Source organism: Haliotis rufescens, unplaced genomic scaffold (assembly GCF_023055435.1).
Source record: "Haliotis rufescens isolate VD_foot unplaced genomic scaffold, xgHalRufe1.0.p SCAF_8, whole genome shotgun sequence".
In the NCBI taxonomy this organism is placed as follows: domain Eukaryota; kingdom Metazoa; phylum Mollusca; class Gastropoda; order Lepetellida; family Haliotidae; genus Haliotis; species Haliotis rufescens.
The window spans coordinates 14,258,643-14,278,677 of NW_025964372.1; the positions used below are offsets into that span (position 1 = coordinate 14,258,643).

Sequence of the window (20,035 nt, forward strand, 5' to 3'; positions counted from 1 at the left end):
TTCACATGCTTCTGCCAGGAAAATAAAAGAGTCATCTCTTGACCACGGTCAGACATGTTCGGTTTGTCGTAAGAGACGACTAATGGGATCGGGTGGTTAGGCTCGTTGACTTAGTTGATGCATGTCATCGTATCCCAATAGCTCATGATATCTTTCACTGGATTGTCTGGTCCAGACTCGATTATTTACAGACCACCGTCATATAGCAGTTACATTGAGTTCTGTCTGTATAGAAAATCAAGAGCAGTTACACCATGAATGAAATGCAACCCAATGCGAACAATTTGATATACAATCGAGGTGAGTTGTTTACACCAGTGCAGGTGTAGAAGAAAACAATAGTACATTCGACCTTGACACCATCACCATACTCCTTGATAAATTACTACATCAGACACGCGGTAGCTGAAGTACATTGCATCAATTAGTTCGTGAAATGTTTGGCGTGATAACACTTCTCTTTTTGTGCTGAATAGATGCGAGGTGAGGTGAAATCCTGCTTAGCGTCGCGTTCAAGATTATTGTGCGTATGTAGTGCCAGCCGTACAGTGACGTACTGAAAATATGTTGAAAATAACTTCGTAACTGCTAGTGCTACGTGAATCGTCTACAATGTGTATAGGCTGAAATATGCGGTTATTCGCAACTGGAAGCTAGAAAGAGAGAAACCACCAGGCACCTTGTGTTTTCACCCATCCCATGTTCGCATACCACACATGCATCACCAAACATAATTGGGATAGCCTGGTGGTTAAAGCGTTCGCTCGTCACTCCGAAGACCCGGTTTCGATTCCCCACATGGGTACAATGTGTGAAGCTGAATTCTGGGGTCCCCGCCATTATATTGCTGGACTATTACTAAAAGCGGCGTAAGCTTACTCACTCACTCAACATAATGAGGTAGACTTGTGGTTTACTGGTTGATACCAGAGTAAAACACATTCAGTTGTCCGATATATCTCAACCCCTGGAAGTTGGAAACTGTAAACAAGCCTGTAAACAAGCTCCTCACAGCGGAGGGTTCTATACCAGGAGGGTGAATATAAGCGACAAAATGCATTCAATAATCTTGAGAAAGCTCCGCTGACGGAAGAGTCGATTTTACAATTCCGACTATACCATTAGTGATCATACCAGGTGTTTTTGAATCACTATTAAAAAGTGATCATACAAGGTGTTCGCGAAAATATGTCAAGCGCAGGGAAGGAGTTTGGACACGAAAAACAACTAAGGGGGGTAACTACCACAACTCTCTGTTGTACCAGTGCTGAAATCAAAGTTCTGCCACTTACAATCAACACAACTGCCTATAACATAACGGTTCATACAACTTTCAAGTATTTATTAGTATTATGCTTTACATGTCGATTTTAGTGCCTCATAGGTCACGTGCCTATAAACGTTTTACATGTCCATACTAGTGTGTCATAGACCATTTTTTGGCAGGATGTTATATTTATTGCTTACTTACACGTTTTATATTTGTGCTGTATGTAAGATGTGACACTTAAAAAAATAGACGCAAAAAAAATGAGAAGCAGTTTATAAATCATAAAGTTTTAAACGACGGGGAAACTATACACATGTTAAACCACCCTCCGTGGTATCAAAGTTCAAACTGTATTACCATACCTGACTAATGAGAACCAGTGTGCGTGCGTGCGTGCGTGCGTGCGTGCGTGAGTGCGTGCGTGCGTGCTTGCATGTTCGCGGGCATGCGAGCGAGTGTTCATACAATGTCTATGTACTCATACTACAAATTTTACTATGGTGAAGCAAAATGTAAGTTCACGATCCTTTTTTCACGGCCCAACCGGTTGAGCACCCGTGTCGTCACATGCGTGTTGATCATGATATATATTTGCATATATATTGTTGCTGATATATTTGCCTTGTTTCGATTTAAGACTATATCACACTGATCCCGTAGTTTTATGTGTGACTTCATACGATGCGCGAAAAAAAGCACTTCTTGGTAATTTACATATGCGAACACATTAAAACCGAATTTTGAATGCAATGCGCCCGATGCGTTGGAAATAGGTGATGCACCAATTTTAAGGATTGCATTTGTAATGGCATGGGGAATTCAATTTATGACGCCATATTTTATAGGGCAGATGAGGTGGCAGCAGAAGTATCTTCACCTTCCGTTTGTTGTGTTCCTCCCTGTTGATCTGTTTCCTTGATATGGGGACTCTTTCGACATTTATATATGGTTACGACTGAACATGTGAAAACGCTAACTGCAATGGGAACGCCAAGCATTATTCCAATGACACTAATGCTCTTATCATCGATAGGATAATTCAAAATAAACAGAAAACAGATCAACATCAGTACCATTAGGCTGAAGAAGAAAACAAAAGCACAAGTATCGAGCGCCTTCACTGTTCTCATGCGGTCACTGACATCAGCAGGGTGGTTAGTATAGAGCACCATCAAGGAACACACAATCATTAGTGCACCGCACGTCATCGTTGAAGAAATGTATACACCTGAAAAACATATAAAGTATTTATTCTTATTATGTTTCACGCATCCAGGAAGTGAAACTAAGTCGTTTGTCATCACAACAAAATGCGGGTTTCCAACTCTCTGGGGAACAGATGGAAACGGGGTGACACAGGTTAACTCTTGGTTTTCGTGATTGGAACATTTCAGTGATGGTTTCCATGCAACGGTTTATGTAGACACTTTCAGTTGTTTGAGTTTTACTGTAGTATGTGACACTAAATGGAAACCACCAAACAACACCCCATGTCAACAACTACATTATACTCACTAGGTTCCCATGCGTATCTTTCATTTAAATTTGATTCATTATACTGTTATTAATGAATAATACAGATTTGTTTCGTACTTCCCTTTTTTAAAAGAACTAAATGTATGTGGATAAACCAACTAACATACCAAGCAATTATCGGCAGATAAACAATAACTGGCTACATCTCGTTTTGAATTTACAAACTCCAAAACAAATCATATTACCGATATCATTTACACAGTACATTGATGTCTCGTGGTGTAAGATTAACTCAGTCTCAAATATAGAAATGGAGATATAATAATAAATATTGACCAAGAGTCCGTTATGCATAAAGATACATTGCAAATGTAGCCACTTTTGATCGCATACCGATAAATGTACTGTGCGACAATATGAGTTATTGCCATGTATCTGTAACACACGCTGACGTAAATAGGATATGTATGGTTATTATTAATAACTTGATGTATTTTACAATGTATATGATGCAAATCGATTTTCCTCTGACGTCAAACACGGTGGAGAGATCAACACATACTCCAAATAAAAGGGGCATACCTGTTAACTGTAGCCCATTGTCCATTTAAGTCGGTAACTCGACCAATGCGTCTAGGTGAGAATTCGCTGTGGCTCACAATGTATTTACAACCAAACTGTTCCCACACAAATATTGATACTGACATTAGTACTACTACTACTTCGTTCATGACATGAACAATATGAAAAGAACAGAAATTTAGACTTTTTCTTTCCAACATTTCGATGTTACGTTTGTTTGAAAATGTCTCAATTAGACATAATTAAGATTGGTTGTTCGTTGATAAAAAATTGACAAGTCACGCACCTGTTAGGCCACAATATTATATCAATCAAATATTTAATCAGGCTTTTCTTAACATACAAAGTTATTTATCAACTCGTGGTGGAAATATTATCACCGCGGTGGAAATAGTTTTCTGTGGTTTCATTTTAGTTTTTGACATTTTCGTTTTGGTTTTTGACATTTTCGTTTGGTTTTTGACATTTCCAATTTAGTTTTTGACATTTTCGTTTTGGTTTTTGACATTTCCATTTTAGTTTTTGACATTTTCGCTTCACATTTTCCATGTTTTTGCTTGTTTTTATACATGATTTATTACATATTTGTATGACAATTTGTGTTAATTTGCTAAAGGTTACGATAAAAGTAAGTGAAACATCAAAATATGGAAAAACAGACTCCATGTCCCTTATGGGCCACCGTAATCCTTAGATGGTTTAACTGGGATCGTATATACACACATGAGCTATATGGGATATCATAATCAATCTTTAAATCAACGTATATCTATTTGATTTCACGTTTTCCATATAACCCTTGAAACTACGTGAGAGACACAGATAGATAACGTCGCCACGTGATTTGTGCCTGCGAGGGTGTCACGCGGAATTGATTCTTTGAGGATTTCTGATTAATTTCAGTAATGTATATAATTATATTATAATACCATTATTAATTCCTCAGTTTTAGCAACTAATTTCTTATTGCAACTAGGAACGTCTTGCTTACCTAATAAGGAGTAGGTGTTTGAAACGGTTGGTAGTGTTTCAAAGAGAAAAGAACTGATCACAGTAAATGACAGCATCACTGTCAGAGCGTAGGACATTTTCTCTCCAGTCTCCACAGGCACAAGGAACATGCCTGGCATCAGTAGGGACAGAACACCCAGTGGTATCATCATCAACGGAATGTACCATTGAAATTGCCTTTGGGAGCAGAATGTATACTTGATCTTTTCATAGGTCAAATTATGTGCTCCAACTTCTCCTCCACTTTGTAGTTTCTTCTCCAGTAACTCCCATTCGCCATCACTCTGGAACGAACTGCTTACAATTCCCTCCGGCAGAAGATCCACCTCACTCATGGGATGCGCCCACTCCACTCCAAATAATTTCAAGTTTGAACCCATGATTAAATATAAAATAGTTCAGTATGCCTCGGTTGTAAACATTTAGGCCGTAAACTTCAATGAGAGGAATAAACGTTATCTCTCGTCACCTTTATTCCTTAAATAATTAAGTCTACATCTCGTCATCTTCCTGAGGCAAGCGTGTCCACAAGCCAATATCAAAGCCTAGTTCTACCCTTGTCACATCAAGGCCACTTTTCTTGGCTCGACCCTGGCGTCACCTCGCGTAAATCACGAGTTGTGTCCCTTGTAATGAAAACGTAATATCCAATCAGATTTCTATCCTAAGATGGCGACTGCCATAGGCGAGATCTAGTCGATCAGATAACGAAAATATTCGTGTTTTCATCCCTGACACAAAAAAACCATAGGCAATCGTTGGGGGGGGGGGGGGGGGGGGGGGTTTAAAGTTGAAAAAACATATTCGTGTCAACAATGACAAATCCCTTCCTTACTCAGGTGTACCAGTCGTGGATGATGATTTTGTGAAACGTTCTCTGATTGGAGATATGTGAGATAGTCCAATCATATGTAGCACAGGAAAGTGGGCTTGATGTGGCAAGGGTGGAAACAAGACTTTGATAAAAAGGCTAGCGGACGCTCTTGCCTCGCGATCGGGAAGATGATCTCGTATGCTTCATTGTGTTTGAGAATCTTTAATATAAGTCGCAAAATTAAAGTTGAATGCATTACAAAGTTATTATCTTTGAAAGTGCACAGTGAAGTCATTTCTGTTTGTGTGCAGGTAACTGAACGTTTCAGTAGATACCCCATCACGTATGTTTTCATTGTAGCACAATATAGGTACTTACTAATTTGTAATAACTAGATTTGGTGTCCACATCTCTCTGATGCTATATATCAGGTAGTCGATGCCAGTTGTTGATAGCCAGGTAAGCCGTTCATCGATCCATGACTAGAATAAAGAGAACGGATGTCTCTTCTAAGTTATATTTAAGTGTATACAACCCGAAAGAAGAATCTGGCTACTGCGCATGACATAAATTATATATTTTCAAAATGCCCGTCAAACCATTTCCTTAAGATCATAGATGTGAATTACTTACTTGAAACCTAACTATGAAAAAGATGTTATCAAGCTAAAGCAGGTGATGAAAATGAAAATGGTCGTGTTCAATTTACACGGGACAAAAAGTGTTATTAATAGTAAATGTACATTAATAGGATTTTAGTTATTGTTTGTCAACATCGATAGTTGTCCTACAGTTCCATCCTGGATGTCAACATTTCGGTTCAAATCGGAAGACTCATGTAGATTTCAAAATTAGAACAAGTTTCATGTCCTGCAACAGGGCACGGTAATGAGTGTGCGCTACAGGGGTGACATTCTGGATTGTTACGTGAGACCGAATGCTGGTGCAATCGGACAATCTTCCTCAAGGTCGAAAACGCACGACCTCATCGTGCCAGGTTTGTTGATGCCTACTTTAGAATAGACCATTGTCCGCAAAGAATGGCCAGCTCGGTCACCAAACTCCAACCCCGTAGAGCACATGTGGAACGAGCTGCAGATCGCCCTCTTACGATGTCCTGTCCTTCCGATTACTCTACAGGGACTCAGCAATACTCTTACGGAAGAGTGTAACAATCTTCCCTAGGCAACCACCCAGACACTGTGCATGTGACGACGGTGAGAGGCTGTGGTCGCATCAGGTGGCAATGGTTTCCTGCTCTAAATGGGCATCAACGACTGGTCCGAGTACTCCAGCACACAATCTCACGTACACATCAATAACGATTGAGCCTCCTCCGCAGCGGTGATGTTCGACTACGTTGGAATCCTGAAACCGTGAACGGAGACCAGGCTCGCTGAGACGATAACGCAATGTCTGAGCAGGTCATTTTTGAGTGTGTTGGCAGCCACGAAATGATAACCTCTTGCTGCAATCAGTAGAAACTTATCTTCCCCCTGCTTGGTGGAACGCTGTCGACCACTTACAAGTCGCTTGATCCAAACGTCGGGTGCCCTTATGATCACATTTTGGTATCAAAAACGTTTGCAAAATGACGTTTTGTCTTAGTTACACGCATGTCTGCTATTAATTGTCAAAATCTTTATTTTCCATGATCACTTAACATTTTTATTAGAATGAATTATCGTAACGTTTAGATATTGGTGAGGATGATAATCTGTGCACTGAAAGGCCAGATTAATGGTACTTTCAAAATTATTATTAAACATTCCAAATAAATTGATATCTATGTATAGAAATCCAATCTTTCGTTATTGTCCCTTCCTTTCGTACTTTAAGTAATTTTCATTTTCCCATCGCTTAAAATGGGCCCTAGAATTGGCCCTCTAACCACGCCTCTGTGGCAGCCTTTATGTCCTCGTCATCCTGGAAGCGTCTTCCACGTAGCTATACGGCAGATTTCATTTCAACGCACAGGCCGCAGTTAACAGTTAAATCACCCACCCAGACTTAGCCCCCAGTGACTGTTTCCTGTTCCGTCCAGGATGACGAGCACATAGAGGCTGCCACAGAGGCGTGGTTAGAGGGCCAATCTGCGGATTTCTATAAAAGTGGTATTAAAAGCTTAAAGGACAAATGGAATAAGTGTATTGAGGTGAATGGAGATTATATTGAAAAAAAAGTGCAAAAGATATTCTGCTACTTGGTCTTATATTGAAGTTGCAAAACGTATTGAACACCCCCCGTAGTTCTTTCCATCGCCCTCTTTCTACACCCTTAATACAGTTTTTCGGTTTGTTTTCTACACAGTTTTTCTTTCTGCTCCCTTTCAAAATACAATGCCCTCGGATTTCGCTTAGTTGACGGGAGAAGTCCACATAAAACGTCCAGTTATCTCAATATGAAGACCCTAGGTTACAGTAAAGTGCCCTGCCGTTACTGTCCGTTATGAGTGGACCCAAGGTCAAGGTAAAGTTGGCCTTAAACTATTCTAGAGGCGACCGCCTTCGTGGTCTAGTGGATAGAGCGCCCGCCCGGAGAGCGGAAGGTCGGGGGTTCGATTCCCGGCCGCGTCATACCAAAATACCTGAAAAGGATGGTACTTATTGTTACCCTGCCTGGCGCTCGACATTAAGGCGCAAAAAGAAGGACTGGTCGGCTCGGCGTCAGTATACTGTGTCTGAGTTGGGTATTCATGTTAAACTGTGGTATGGCATCTCAGTAGGCTAGCACTATAAACTCGGCGTAAGTACACACACACACGCGCGCGCGCGCACACATACACACACACACGTGCATGCACGTCGCTATATAAGTGCAATAGTCTTGGACGCGACGTTAAGCCCATTTCACCTTACCTTCTAGGAGCAGCTTTCACTAAAGTCCCAACTATATGTAATACTCTAAAGAGTGGGCTCATGATTTTTAAAACAGCACATACCAGTTTGTTCAGGGTTCTGAAGTCGAGAGTAATGTTGATGAAGGTCTCATTTTTAGGTCTCACTTTGAAATTGTATTTTGTTGATTCGATTAGGCTTTCCCTCAGGTCGCCGTACTCTTCCAAGAAGGTTTTAGCTGCGAGGGGCTCTGGAATAATACATTAAAAGTATTGTGTTGTAACATTTAGAGAAGAGCCTAAGAGCTACGACAAATCATTGGCTATTGGTGGAGTGAATTAATGGTTTCTCACAACAATATGTAATGGAGAAATCATGAGAATATGTTGATTCTACTTGGGAATCAACAAATTCAAGTGATGTCTCAGACTTAAATCATGGTATGCTTGATACACAATTTCTCTTTAATTTTGCATAATGTTTACCTGGCTCAGAATCAACTGCAACAAAATAGCGTGACGTCATCATAATGGTTAAATTCAAAAGAATAAGATAATCTGCAAATAGACTATTTTAGATATTACAGTTTTGTTTTTTCCAAGAAAAGGTTGGCTTCTTGACCTCAGGGGGAGAAATACGCCCAAACGTCACATTTGACCTCAATTATTCCATCAGTGCATTCATAAGACGTCGCTATTTGCAAACAATGAAAACAACCCAACAAAATATATGAACTAGCCATTTAGTAGAATGTTCAATGAGAATTACTTAAACTTATTCAATCTTGTTTCGACATACATTTCGACGAATAAAAGACCCAGGACAGTATGCCTACACTGATGCTCCACCACGGGGGAGACATGGAAACATTTGTTTAACGTTTAACACTTAAATGTGGTTTTACAGAAACAAATGTTAAAGAAACTGTCATATGAATATTACGAAAACAATACAAATAGTTAGAAACGGTAAGTGTCGTCACACTCGAATGGCTGTAAACATTTTGATGCATCGTAAAGCAAATATACTTACTCACACACAGCGCCTCGGTGGCAAAGCGGTAATGTTAGAGGCACGACAACCAGAGGGGTCTGAGGTCTTTCTGAGGTAGGGTAGATATCACCTTCTCTTAACTTTAAAGTAATTCACTTTGTGAATGGTAAGACAGTACGTAAATAACCTTTACATAGCTACATAACACACCTACACATATAAGTAAAGTGATTGGATGGTTTCTTTATTTGTTTCCCACTGCATTCAACAATATTCAAGAAATATGACGTCGGTCTGTAAATAATCGAATCTTGACCAGACAATGCAGAGATCGATATTGTGAGCAACAATCCAGGGGTAAGATGACACGTGATTACACCTGACCACCCGATCATTTAGTCGCCTCTTAGGTTGACCTATTGTAACCCGGAATCCCCATGGAGTCTCAAGAAAAAGGTATGTGTATTGGTCAATTCCTCTTTTTTCGTTAGCACCTAAAACACTAATGAAACCGGAATAGGATATAATTACCCTAATTATACATTTATATGATATAGAATTTGCTAATATTAATTTGGAATAAATTTACAAGAACCTCAGTTCAAAGCAAAAATGCCGTTGTGACCTGAACTAATGCCTTTACTTTACAAATAAATAGTTTCTATTGTCATAACTCACCCACTGAGGTGACTTGGTGGAAATTGAATAAAAAATATCAGCTGAATGATGAATCTATACAGGAACTTCTCTGTCGCAGCAGCCACGTTGTAGTCTGAAGTGAAGACATATCCAGGTCATTAATGGTATCAAAGCCATTGTCATTGTTGTCAAGCATTGCTGTCAGTAAATCATTATTGTCGCACATTGATGTCCAATATTTTTTGTTGACACACATCATGATCACATATCGCCGCTACACATTTCTGTCAAACATTGCAGTCACACATACATTTCTGTCAAACATTGCTGTCACACATACATTTCTGTCAAACATTTCTGTCACACATACATTTCTGTCAAACATTGCAGTCACACATACATTCTGTGTTACACATTGTTGTCGTGATAGAACTGAAATATCGCGTCCACCCGCTCGCCCGCACGCACACACGCATTCTTTACCAGTCTACAAAGGAAAAGCCTGGATAAATGTGTCTGGAGGGAAGCCCAGCAGAATGGCCTACGTGTACAGCCAGACCACACCAACAAAACCGACAACTGATATAATAACTGTATAGTATGTGTTATAATCATTGTGATGTTGAATGGGGGGTGGGGGTGGGGTGGGGGTGGGGTGGGGTGGGGGGGGTGGGGGGGGGGGGGTGGGGGGGGTGGGGGGGTCACATGAGTTGGAAGTGTCCTTATCACTATCTCTTATGTTGCGGAGCGTGGATAAAAGATAAACTGGAAAAGATATTTCTCTGGTGTTTTCTGCTTTGGATACGCGCCCTCAAAGAGCAGTGTTTAGCGTGCTATGACACGTGCACCTGCCATTGGAGAAACTTAAAACGTCAACGCCAGAGAATGACCGGTCTCAATTACTCGCCGAAACAGACTCCATTGTGCGTAAAAACATATACTCTACAAAAATAGAAACGCAATACGGACATTTTTGGCCATAAAAGCAAACTTAGCGGAGGTGCAAAATGAAGAGGTTTAATGCATTATAGTGTCAGTTACAATATCCCGGATTAAAAAAATCAGAACAAGGACATGCAAACCATGAGTCGGAAAACATGTACGCAGCCAGTGCAATAATAAATGGGCCATGGAGCTGCACGCACTGCACAAGCAGCAGCACTACAAACGGTATCAAAGTGCAAGGTTTTAGATTGCCTGCCATCTGCGTCAATCGAACAGTGACAGTTCAACAACATGCCAAGATTAACAGAAGTGCAAAGAAACATCGTCATGGGCCGCTTGCAGGCAGGGGAATCCCGATCAGCTGTAGACCAGGGTTTTTAATGTAGCACCCAGCACCATCACAAGGCTATGGCATCAGTTTCATCAGCATCGGTCAACACGTGATCGGCCTAGGTCGGGACGACCATGAGTAGCCACCCCCGCCCAAGATCACTATATTCGACTGCGCCACTTACGTGAAAGGACGGCCACAGCCACCTCAATCGCATCCGAAATACCCGGACTGCGCAGAATCTCCGACCAGACCGTACGAAACCATTTAAGAGCAGCAGGTCTACGAGCAAGACTTCCTGTTTGACGCATCATATTGAGTCGACAACATCGTCAACAACGACTGTATTGGTGTCGTCAACACAGGGTATGTCCTCAACTGCGATGGAGAGATGTCTTGTTCAGCGACGAATCAAGATATTTCCTCCGTCGAGGGGATGGAAGGGAACGGGTCTACAGACGTCGGGGAGAACGTTACGCCGGAAACTGCGGACAGGAAGTGGAGAGGTTTAGTTGGGGGTAGATTTATGATATTGGCAGCTATCTCTTATCATGGCAGGACAAGTTTAGTCCATATCCAGTGCAATCCAGTGCAATCTTACGATACATCAAGGAAATTCTCCAACCACACGTCCTCCAAATTGCAGCAGGTGTATTCAAACAGGACAACGCTCGACCTCATACAGCACAGATCACAAGAGCCTGTCTACACAACAACGACGTTGATGTTCTCCCCTGGCCCTCCAGATCCCCGGATTTGAACCAGATAGGCCACCTCTCGGATGAATTGGATAGACGGCTACGTACGTCGACGTCAACCACAACCACAGATGTTGCAGCAGTTGGCTTTTGTGTTGCAGTCCGAGTGGGCTACATTGCCCAGGATGTGATTCGCATAGTCGTCTCTTCCATGGAGATGTCAGGCCGCTGTCGACTCCAACGGGGGACATACGCGTTATTGATGGTAGCTGACCTTCACCTTGGACTTTTTCTATGTATATAACCTATATATGTAGCGACGTGTTTGTGCGTGGCTGCTTGTACTAGTCCGGGCTAATGCCGAGTTTAACATGAATACCAACTCAGTCACAGGAGACTGCCTCCTAGCTGACCAGTCCTTGTTTTAGCATCTAAATGTAATAACAAGTACAATCTTTTAAGATCGTTTGGTATGACGCGGCCGGGAATCGAACCAGGCTTTCCAGGCAGACGCTCTATCCCCTAGACCACGGAGGCCGTCCGATAGAGTGAGTATTTTTGTACGCCACTTTTAGCAATATTCCAACAATATCACGGCGGGGTCACTAGAAATGAGATTAGCACATTGTTCAGATGTCTGGGATGGAACGTGTGACATTTTAACCACTAGGCTATCCCACCGTCTCCCGTCCGACAGAACCAGGAAGTCTTAGACAGCACTGATAACGCCACGACAAGATAACATATCACCATATGTCGCGACAAAAGATAATGCACATTATATCAACAGTCACTGTTGTGCACTGATTAAATCAGATAAAGTCCATGTTGCCATTGTGCGACACAGTGACAAAGCTGCAACGCTAAATACTTCAGATAAATCTGTAATGGTTAAGATATATACTGACAGAAATAGTTAGAAAAGTTTACTAATTCAGTGAATCTCGCTTCTTTACTAACCAGTTAGTAAATATTTGCTAATGAGACTAGTAGGTGGCCTATCGTAAATTAGTACGATATGCTAATCAGTTAGTGGAGATTGCTGGCTTAAGTTGTGAATTATACCAATTTAATAAGTGATATTTACTCATCTTCTTTTGCTAAATGCTGTAGTATATTTACAAAATTTGTAGAAGGTTTAAGTACACTTTAATCAATGATCATTTTTTCTGTCATTCTGCGCTCCCTATTGGCAGCTGCTGAATACTATTTGCAAAAAGATAAGTAAATAACAAATGGCGAAAACAATACAGGCAAAAGATAACATTTAATGATGTGCAGTGGCATTTTAAGTTTAGTTAAACAATTCTACAAAAAGTAATTGACAGGTATATAAAAAATACAAGTCTTGTTTTACACCAGTAATTTTAACTGACCTCCTTTCTTTATTGATTACATGCTATAAAGTTCATAATTTAGTCAGTCAAGAAAAAGGGCATTAACGGGGTTATAATGCCAATACAGTCAAACACCGTTGTGTCGAACTTTGATGTGTCGAACTTATGGTTGTCTCAAGGTGAAAGCTTGGTCCCTGCGTATTCATTCTTTATTCATCATTTCGGTTGTGTCGAACCTCGGATAACTCGAAGTTTTTACGTAGGTCGCTTCAACTTCGACACAACGGCGTTTGACAGTATACAGCTAAAACTTCGTCTCATAATCCTCTCCTTGTTGACACAAAATGGCGAACGTCATACTGACCAAGACCGAAGTGAGCAATGTCATTTAGGTTTTGGATCCGACACTGAAATGTTCATATATTTTCTCTCCACCGCTGCCGTGCGTAATCTGCGAGGAAGGATAGTAAATTCGATGTTTACTAACCCTATCGCTGCTGTTACTAATTAAGTTTGTAGAATGCACTTGACATTTTTTTTATCGGTGTACGCCTTCGAACGGAAAAGAACAAACGCAATTTAGCAGGGCCGTTTAAAAATATACGCTTCAAATTAAGGGGATCATGAAATACAAATGTAAATACCAATTAGTAGAACAAAGATAAGTGTTGACGACAAAGATCCAATGTAAGAACGTTTATGCTTGTAAAACTTAACACCAAAACACATCCTATAGTTTGCACGTGCCTCACGCCATAACGCCACATACGTGCGAAAGTCGAATTCCTGATTCCTTCATTTTACACTTTCAGGGGAGGTCGATTAATCTCTGTGGACCATTATTTCTATCACTCTTGTTGATTCTGCTTATCATAGATTTGTGATTTATTTCATTTCAATCATTGTTTGTGTATGAACTTGCGATGCCGCGTCTGCAAGGTGGAGCGTCTACGGGCTATTAGCATGCTGAAAAATGGCAGAAGTCAGTTGCAGTGGCCAAGACGTTCAATGTTTCACAGTCCGTGACGTCCAACAAGCCCAAATGTTGATGATCGACCCCGTTCAGGGCGTCCCATGTGGTCAACGACAAGAGTAAAGGTTCGATTGATCCGAAAATCTACGAAATCGAGCTGAAACGGCGAATCAAATTGCTGCAAACTTTCATCACGCCACTGAAGTAAGAGTTACGGATCAGACGATCGGAAATCGTTTACATGCAGCTCATTTCAATGCTCGACGGTCACGTGTTGTGCCATGACTTTTGATGAGTGCCGGTTCACTTTGCACTTCCGTGATAGGCGTGGACGTGTCTGGCGACCTCGAACCAGTGTCAACCTCATGACAGATTTGGTGGTTGATTGGTTATGATGTGGGGTGGGATGGGGTGGCATCACTGTGACAGAGCCAGCCACACTCCATATTGTGCAAGGAAGGGTCACTGGACAGTGCTATCGGGACAACATACTGACACCCTTTGTTGTCCCGTGTGTAAGGCGTGTGGTTCGAAGGTTTGTCTTTCAGGACGCCAAAGCCCGTGCCCACCGTGCACGAATCGTCAATGTTCACCTCTAACAGCACAACATTTATAGCGTGCAATGGCCAACAAAGAGCCCAGACCTTTCTCCCAATGAACACGTCCTGGGATAGGATAGGGAGACGTGTACTACTACGTCACAGACCGCCGACCACGTTGTCTGAACTCGGCCAGACTCATACACAATATGCCTCGTCGAGTAAATGAATGTTCGACAAATCGTGGTGGTATTACGCACTACTGATCCAAAATCGTCAACTTGAAAGTTCCCATCTTTCCCCATTCGTCTTCAAGATTGTTGACGGTTATACTATCTAGCAAATACGTTGCCATCACTATAGCTTCTGGTATTGTTGTATTTCCTGTGTCGTATTTTCCAGGCGGTGCAGCAGAATGACCATATGTTCTGACTGAAATCCTTGGAGATTCCAAGTCATTGCTGGTACTGTATGCACGAAATATCAAGCTTGTATCTGCTACTTCGTGGCCGTACTGTAGATATGGAACAAGTAATTTGACAGCTTGCCCATTGTTGGCTGTGAAAACAGCAGACGCTGTCGATGTCAATATAGACTTCAAATCCTGACAAAACTATATTCATTTGTTTCTCATTATCCTACAATAAAGCTAAGGAGCGATGATCTGAACGTTAGCGACCTCAATGCTAGATGGCTAAGGCATCAAATTGGGTTGGAGTACTCTACGTTTGGCAATCATGTCATATAATCTTAGAATCACAAGCATATCATTGCTCAACTACGTTGTGAAAATGTCCAGCGCAATAACAGCTGTTGTGGTGAGTACTTGACACTTTAATTTTAGTTCAAAGAAAAATGTGCTCGTTTAACAACACTTGAAAGATGGCGGGTTTGGACAGAAAGGATGATCATGAAACTCTCGCCATGAGCAAAAGCTATCCCATGTCGGGAGTGATCAGAGGATTTGGAGAAACGTCTTGAAGCAATGGAAAATTGTTTGAAGCCATTTAGTGAAGCATATCCCAACTCAAACCTTTATTGTATCAATTCTGGAAAGGCTGTACCAGACGAAATAATCTTCTTTCTGTGCAACCGGCAAGGAGAAAAGTGGAACAAGTAGTTTGGACATGGCTGCTTTACTCATCCTCGTTGATTTCAAAGACCTATTCCATGACGTAAAGTAGAACATTTTGATGTTGAAACTGCGAAACTGTCTTGCAAATTAAAGATATATGAAGGTAAAGGGGCCCAAATACACATGCGATCTTGGTCCGCTTGCATAGAGCGATCTTAGTGCTACGACTTCCTTAACGAATTTGACAAATGTATTAAGGATTCACATCATTTCTAGTCATGAATTTATTAAATTTACAAATATTTGATGAACAATCCCATTCCGGTAACTATTTCTCAAAGATACACATGCATTGCAATGCTATCAATGTTACACATCCTACAAAGGAATAACAGTTATAGTTCCTTTACATCTGATATCATAATGCAACGGCAGTTCATGCTATCTCAAAAACCATAGGTATCTTCTTAATTCCTTGATATTGATATCTGTAACATTATATTTTACAGTCAGCAACAATTCAATATTCATATAATCTGCAAGTAGTGTTGAGCCATTGATGTCACTAAAATATTTTGCTGTCACAGGCTTCTAATCTCCGCCTGAACATTTCTTGAAAAATATGAAATATCTCCAGTACCTTGACTAAACGTTGTATATTCAACACCACACATACATTTGCTTGGGATAGCATTCACCAGACAATTTTCGCTATTACTTAATACATTTTTGGTAGTGGTCTATATAAATTCCAAGTCTAAGACAGTAGATTATCACAATACCACTTCTCATACTGTCATAAATAACACCCATTTCGAATTTTGTTTCTTCTGTCATCCCTAATTATCTGAGAGCCCAATAATTTACAACATTTACATTAGGTGTCACTCTTACTTTGCAGTTCAATAACACTGACGTCAAAAAGATATAATAATCAGTATACAATAATAAAAGTAGTTCCAAAATATCCTATACCTATAAATATACATCTTACATCTTCTATCATGCATTGAAATTCTTAAATAAACATTGCAAATAAATGCGGACTGATAACACAACCTTGTCTGACTCTTTATAAGCTTGGTTTATTTCACGATAAAACATTGTTGGACATGGTTGACTGACTCTCTCATATTTGTTCAATATGCCGATAACTATATTGAGAATCACGATGAACTATTATGTAATATTTACAGTGATGATGACGTTAATAATTACATAAACAGAGATGTGACAAGATTGAAGCTGGCAAAAATAATTTTGCTGCGGTGTTGTAGTTCCTTCTTACTTCCTTATTTAACTCTTATATTTAAAAACACTTTGAAGACAAGAATATATCCATCAGAATGGACAAACGGAACTTATAAAAAAGCGTTACTGTATAGCCTTGATAGGAAATATGTATTCCAAATGCTTTGCGGCAGTTAGAATGTCTAAGATATATGTTGTTGAATATTTAGAATGTTTGAGTGGAGTTCGACAGGGTTGTGCCTTATGTCCTTTTCTTTTTTGCTACAATGCTAGAAAATAAAGAATGTAGAAGCATATCTGAATATCCGGAATTGTCAATGTTACTTTATGCGGATGATATATGATACTGCTATTGGATTGCAAAGAAAGATTGATAGTTTAAGACAGGTTTTGTAAATCTTGGTGATTACAAGTTAATATGGATAAGACGGAGATGTTGGTATTTCGCAACGACTGTATTGTTTCAATTCTACGAAAAATGGTAAATGGGTGGTGATATATTTAAAACTTCTACATATTATAATTATTTAGGGGTGCTATTCTCGAATGGGGCCTCATTTGTGATAACAATGTTGCACCATAAAATCCCATGTATGCCTACAAATTTACTCCTTAAGCTGTTTGACACATATTTTATAAAATGGTGCAGAGATTGTGGTGCTGTAGAGACTAGTATTAGACAAATTTCACACCAATTTTGTAAATATGTTTTGGGAGTCGGTAAATATGTATGAAGAACTGCACTTTAACAGAACGCGGTAGACATGGTTTGTGTGTAGATCATGTTAAATGTGTTACCTGCTGGTCCAAATTGTTAAGAATATCGGACAACCGTTACCCCAAGCAATGATATTCACTTATGCGAAATATGGATGCAGTCGGCAGATGAAAATTGCCTGGGCGTCACACCTGCGAATGTTATTACATAGTGTAGGATTTGTATTTGTATGGCTTAACCAGAATATTGGAGATTACGCTCATTTCAATATTTAAACAGGTTACAGGATTGTGGCAAACGAATTATTCAGGCCAAACTTAAGGGTCATAACGTTGTGTACATTATAAACTGCCGAAAACATTGGAATTGTTCATGCACTGGGATAGATAGATTGACAGAATTGTGCACACCCTACCTAAGTAAGGAATGATGCGCTGAGTGCTCCAGTGCCCTCAACGACCAGATTATTATTATTATTATTATTTACAGATTAAAATAAATAATGCAGCAATGCGGGTTTGGGTGATCCTGGCACAGTCAGGCTGGATTCATCAACAAGGACAAGATCAGGTCTGATGGCCTGGATACGTCTGAGGCTGTAAATGGGCCTATTCCAAAGAATTTTGTATTCATCATTTTCCATGTCGCCCTCTACATATTCCGGGTCGTACCATGGGTGGATCTCTGTGTCAAAACCACGAGCATGGAGAAGACGGTAATAAAATGATCTAGCTACACCATCATGTGGCTTAAGATACTGTGTTTGAGCCAAAGCTGAGCATCCACTGACAATGTCTTGGACAATCTCATTAAATTCATTACATTATCTACATTTCATATTTAAATTTTGATGCAAAATCACACATTTACAGTTTCGAGTGGGAAGTGACTGGTCCTGAGCAGCAAACAGAAAGGGTTCTGTTTTACTTTTCAGGCCAGACGACTTCATCCAAGCGAAGGACTTCTCAACACACTGCACATGAACTAGATGCAGTGGTCGCTCAGAAAGCCTCTCCATGAAAAACGGAGTCTGGGCCGATTTGATATGTCACTTCGCTTGGTTGACACTCATTTCTGTACCGTCCAGCAGTACAGAACCATCAACAAAATCAACACCGACGTTCATATTATGTCCCACATCCTTGGCTCGTTTTAGAAAACTGTTGAATGCCTTGTTTTCCTAACGAGTCTTGGCATGCTTCACAAGAGGATCATCAGACAAATAAATGTGTGCAAAAGTGCACAAAACAATTCTATCATGAAGAGCCTCCACATTAATCAACCGCGCCCTCCCGTCATAATTGGTAAATATAAGCGCTTAAGGGAAGAGCGAGGATGGTGGGATCTATTGTCTGACATGATTCTTCCTGTGAGGGTGTCAATACCCTGAATTTCTTGTTTCGTCCAATCAACAACACCAAAAGAATACGAAAGGACGGGCACAACATAAGTATTTGTGGCTTTGACTTTATTGTGAGCGTTCACCTCTGAACTCTAGATTTTCTTTAGTCTATTTGTACTCTGCCCGAAGTTTGCCCTTGATATGGGCATTCTGGAGTTTGTCCATAATCTGCATCCCTAAGTACGTATAGGCCTGACCTTCCACAAGATGGTCAATAACTCCTCCTCCAAGTAAACTGACTGGTCCACCCTCTTCTACCTTGCAATGTTTAAAATGAAGAATGTTGCATTTGTCGAGTCCAAAGGACATGCCGATATCATTAGAAAAGGACCCGACAAGCAGAATCTGTTGTTTTGAGTGTAGATCCTCCATTGGCAATAAGCTCAAGGTCATCCATGTAAAGGAGGTGAGTAAGGGATGTTGGGGATCTGTGCTTAGGAGGTCCCGGGTGATAACCTTCCTCTTTGCTGAGCAAAGAGCTTAAAGGATTCAGTGACAAACAGAAAAGCAAAGGGTTAAAAGAATCGCCCTGAGATATTCTTCTCCTGATAGAAATGGGTTCCGAAGTCACAACCTGCCCCTGCGAATACATCTCAAGTTGAGTTGACAAGCAATTTATTAAAGACTTGAGTAAAACAAGTAGTCGCTCGGGGAAGTCAATACATTCCAGTGACCTCAAAATCCATTCATAAGCTTTTCTCTAGTCTATCCAACACACTGAAAGGTTACGGTGGTAAGTTTTAGCCTCTTCAAGGATCATTTTCTGAACTAGTAGTTGACCCTTACATCCCCAACATCCCTTTCTGGCTCCTTTCTGCTCCATGTAAATAATGTCATTGGATGTGCAGTATGCTGACACAATATCTGTAAGACATCCTGTAAATATTTTCTATTGTGTATTCAGACAAGTAATAGGGCGAAAGTATTTGGGATCAGTCAAATCACCCTTCTTTATTATTATTATTATTATCATTATTATTGCTCCTCTGCCCACACCTCTCACACAACTCCCACCTCTCCCTCCTCGAGAAAATACCCGATGTTAAAATAAATGGTGGGTCCCTTGTCTAACATGGTGTCACCTCAGTTGTTTAGCCTCGCCGGGCGTTAAGAAACCAAAGAGACCCAGGTTAGTGATAGTTAC

General features: G+C 40.5%; 1 protein-coding gene and 1 long non-coding RNA gene across 2 annotated transcripts in view; both read right to left on the minus strand.

Moving 5' to 3' along the window:
• Positions 1-1,334: 1,334 nt before the first annotated feature.
• LOC124149048 (neuronal acetylcholine receptor subunit alpha-10-like) lies at positions 1,335-4,685 on the minus strand. The gene is made up of 2 exons (XM_048389389.1): positions 4,320-4,685; positions 1,335-2,498 (listed from the first exon to the last, which is right to left on the minus strand). Exons 1-2 carry the CDS (start codon positions 4,672-4,674, stop codon positions 2,110-2,112), a joined length of 744 nt encoding a protein of 247 aa, XP_048245346.1. The 5' UTR covers positions 4,675-4,685; the 3' UTR covers positions 1,335-2,109.
• Positions 4,686-8,099: 3,414 nt separating this feature from the next.
• Positions 8,100-20,035, minus strand: part of LOC125376875 — a 79,324-nt gene continuing 67,388 nt past the window's right edge. Inside the window, exons 2-3 of the long non-coding RNA XR_007219363.1 lie at positions 9,662-9,755; positions 8,100-8,240 (exon numbers count right to left, since the gene is read on the minus strand). This is a non-coding gene — a long non-coding RNA (uncharacterized LOC125376875). The remainder of the gene's footprint in view (positions 8,241-9,661; positions 9,756-20,035) is intronic.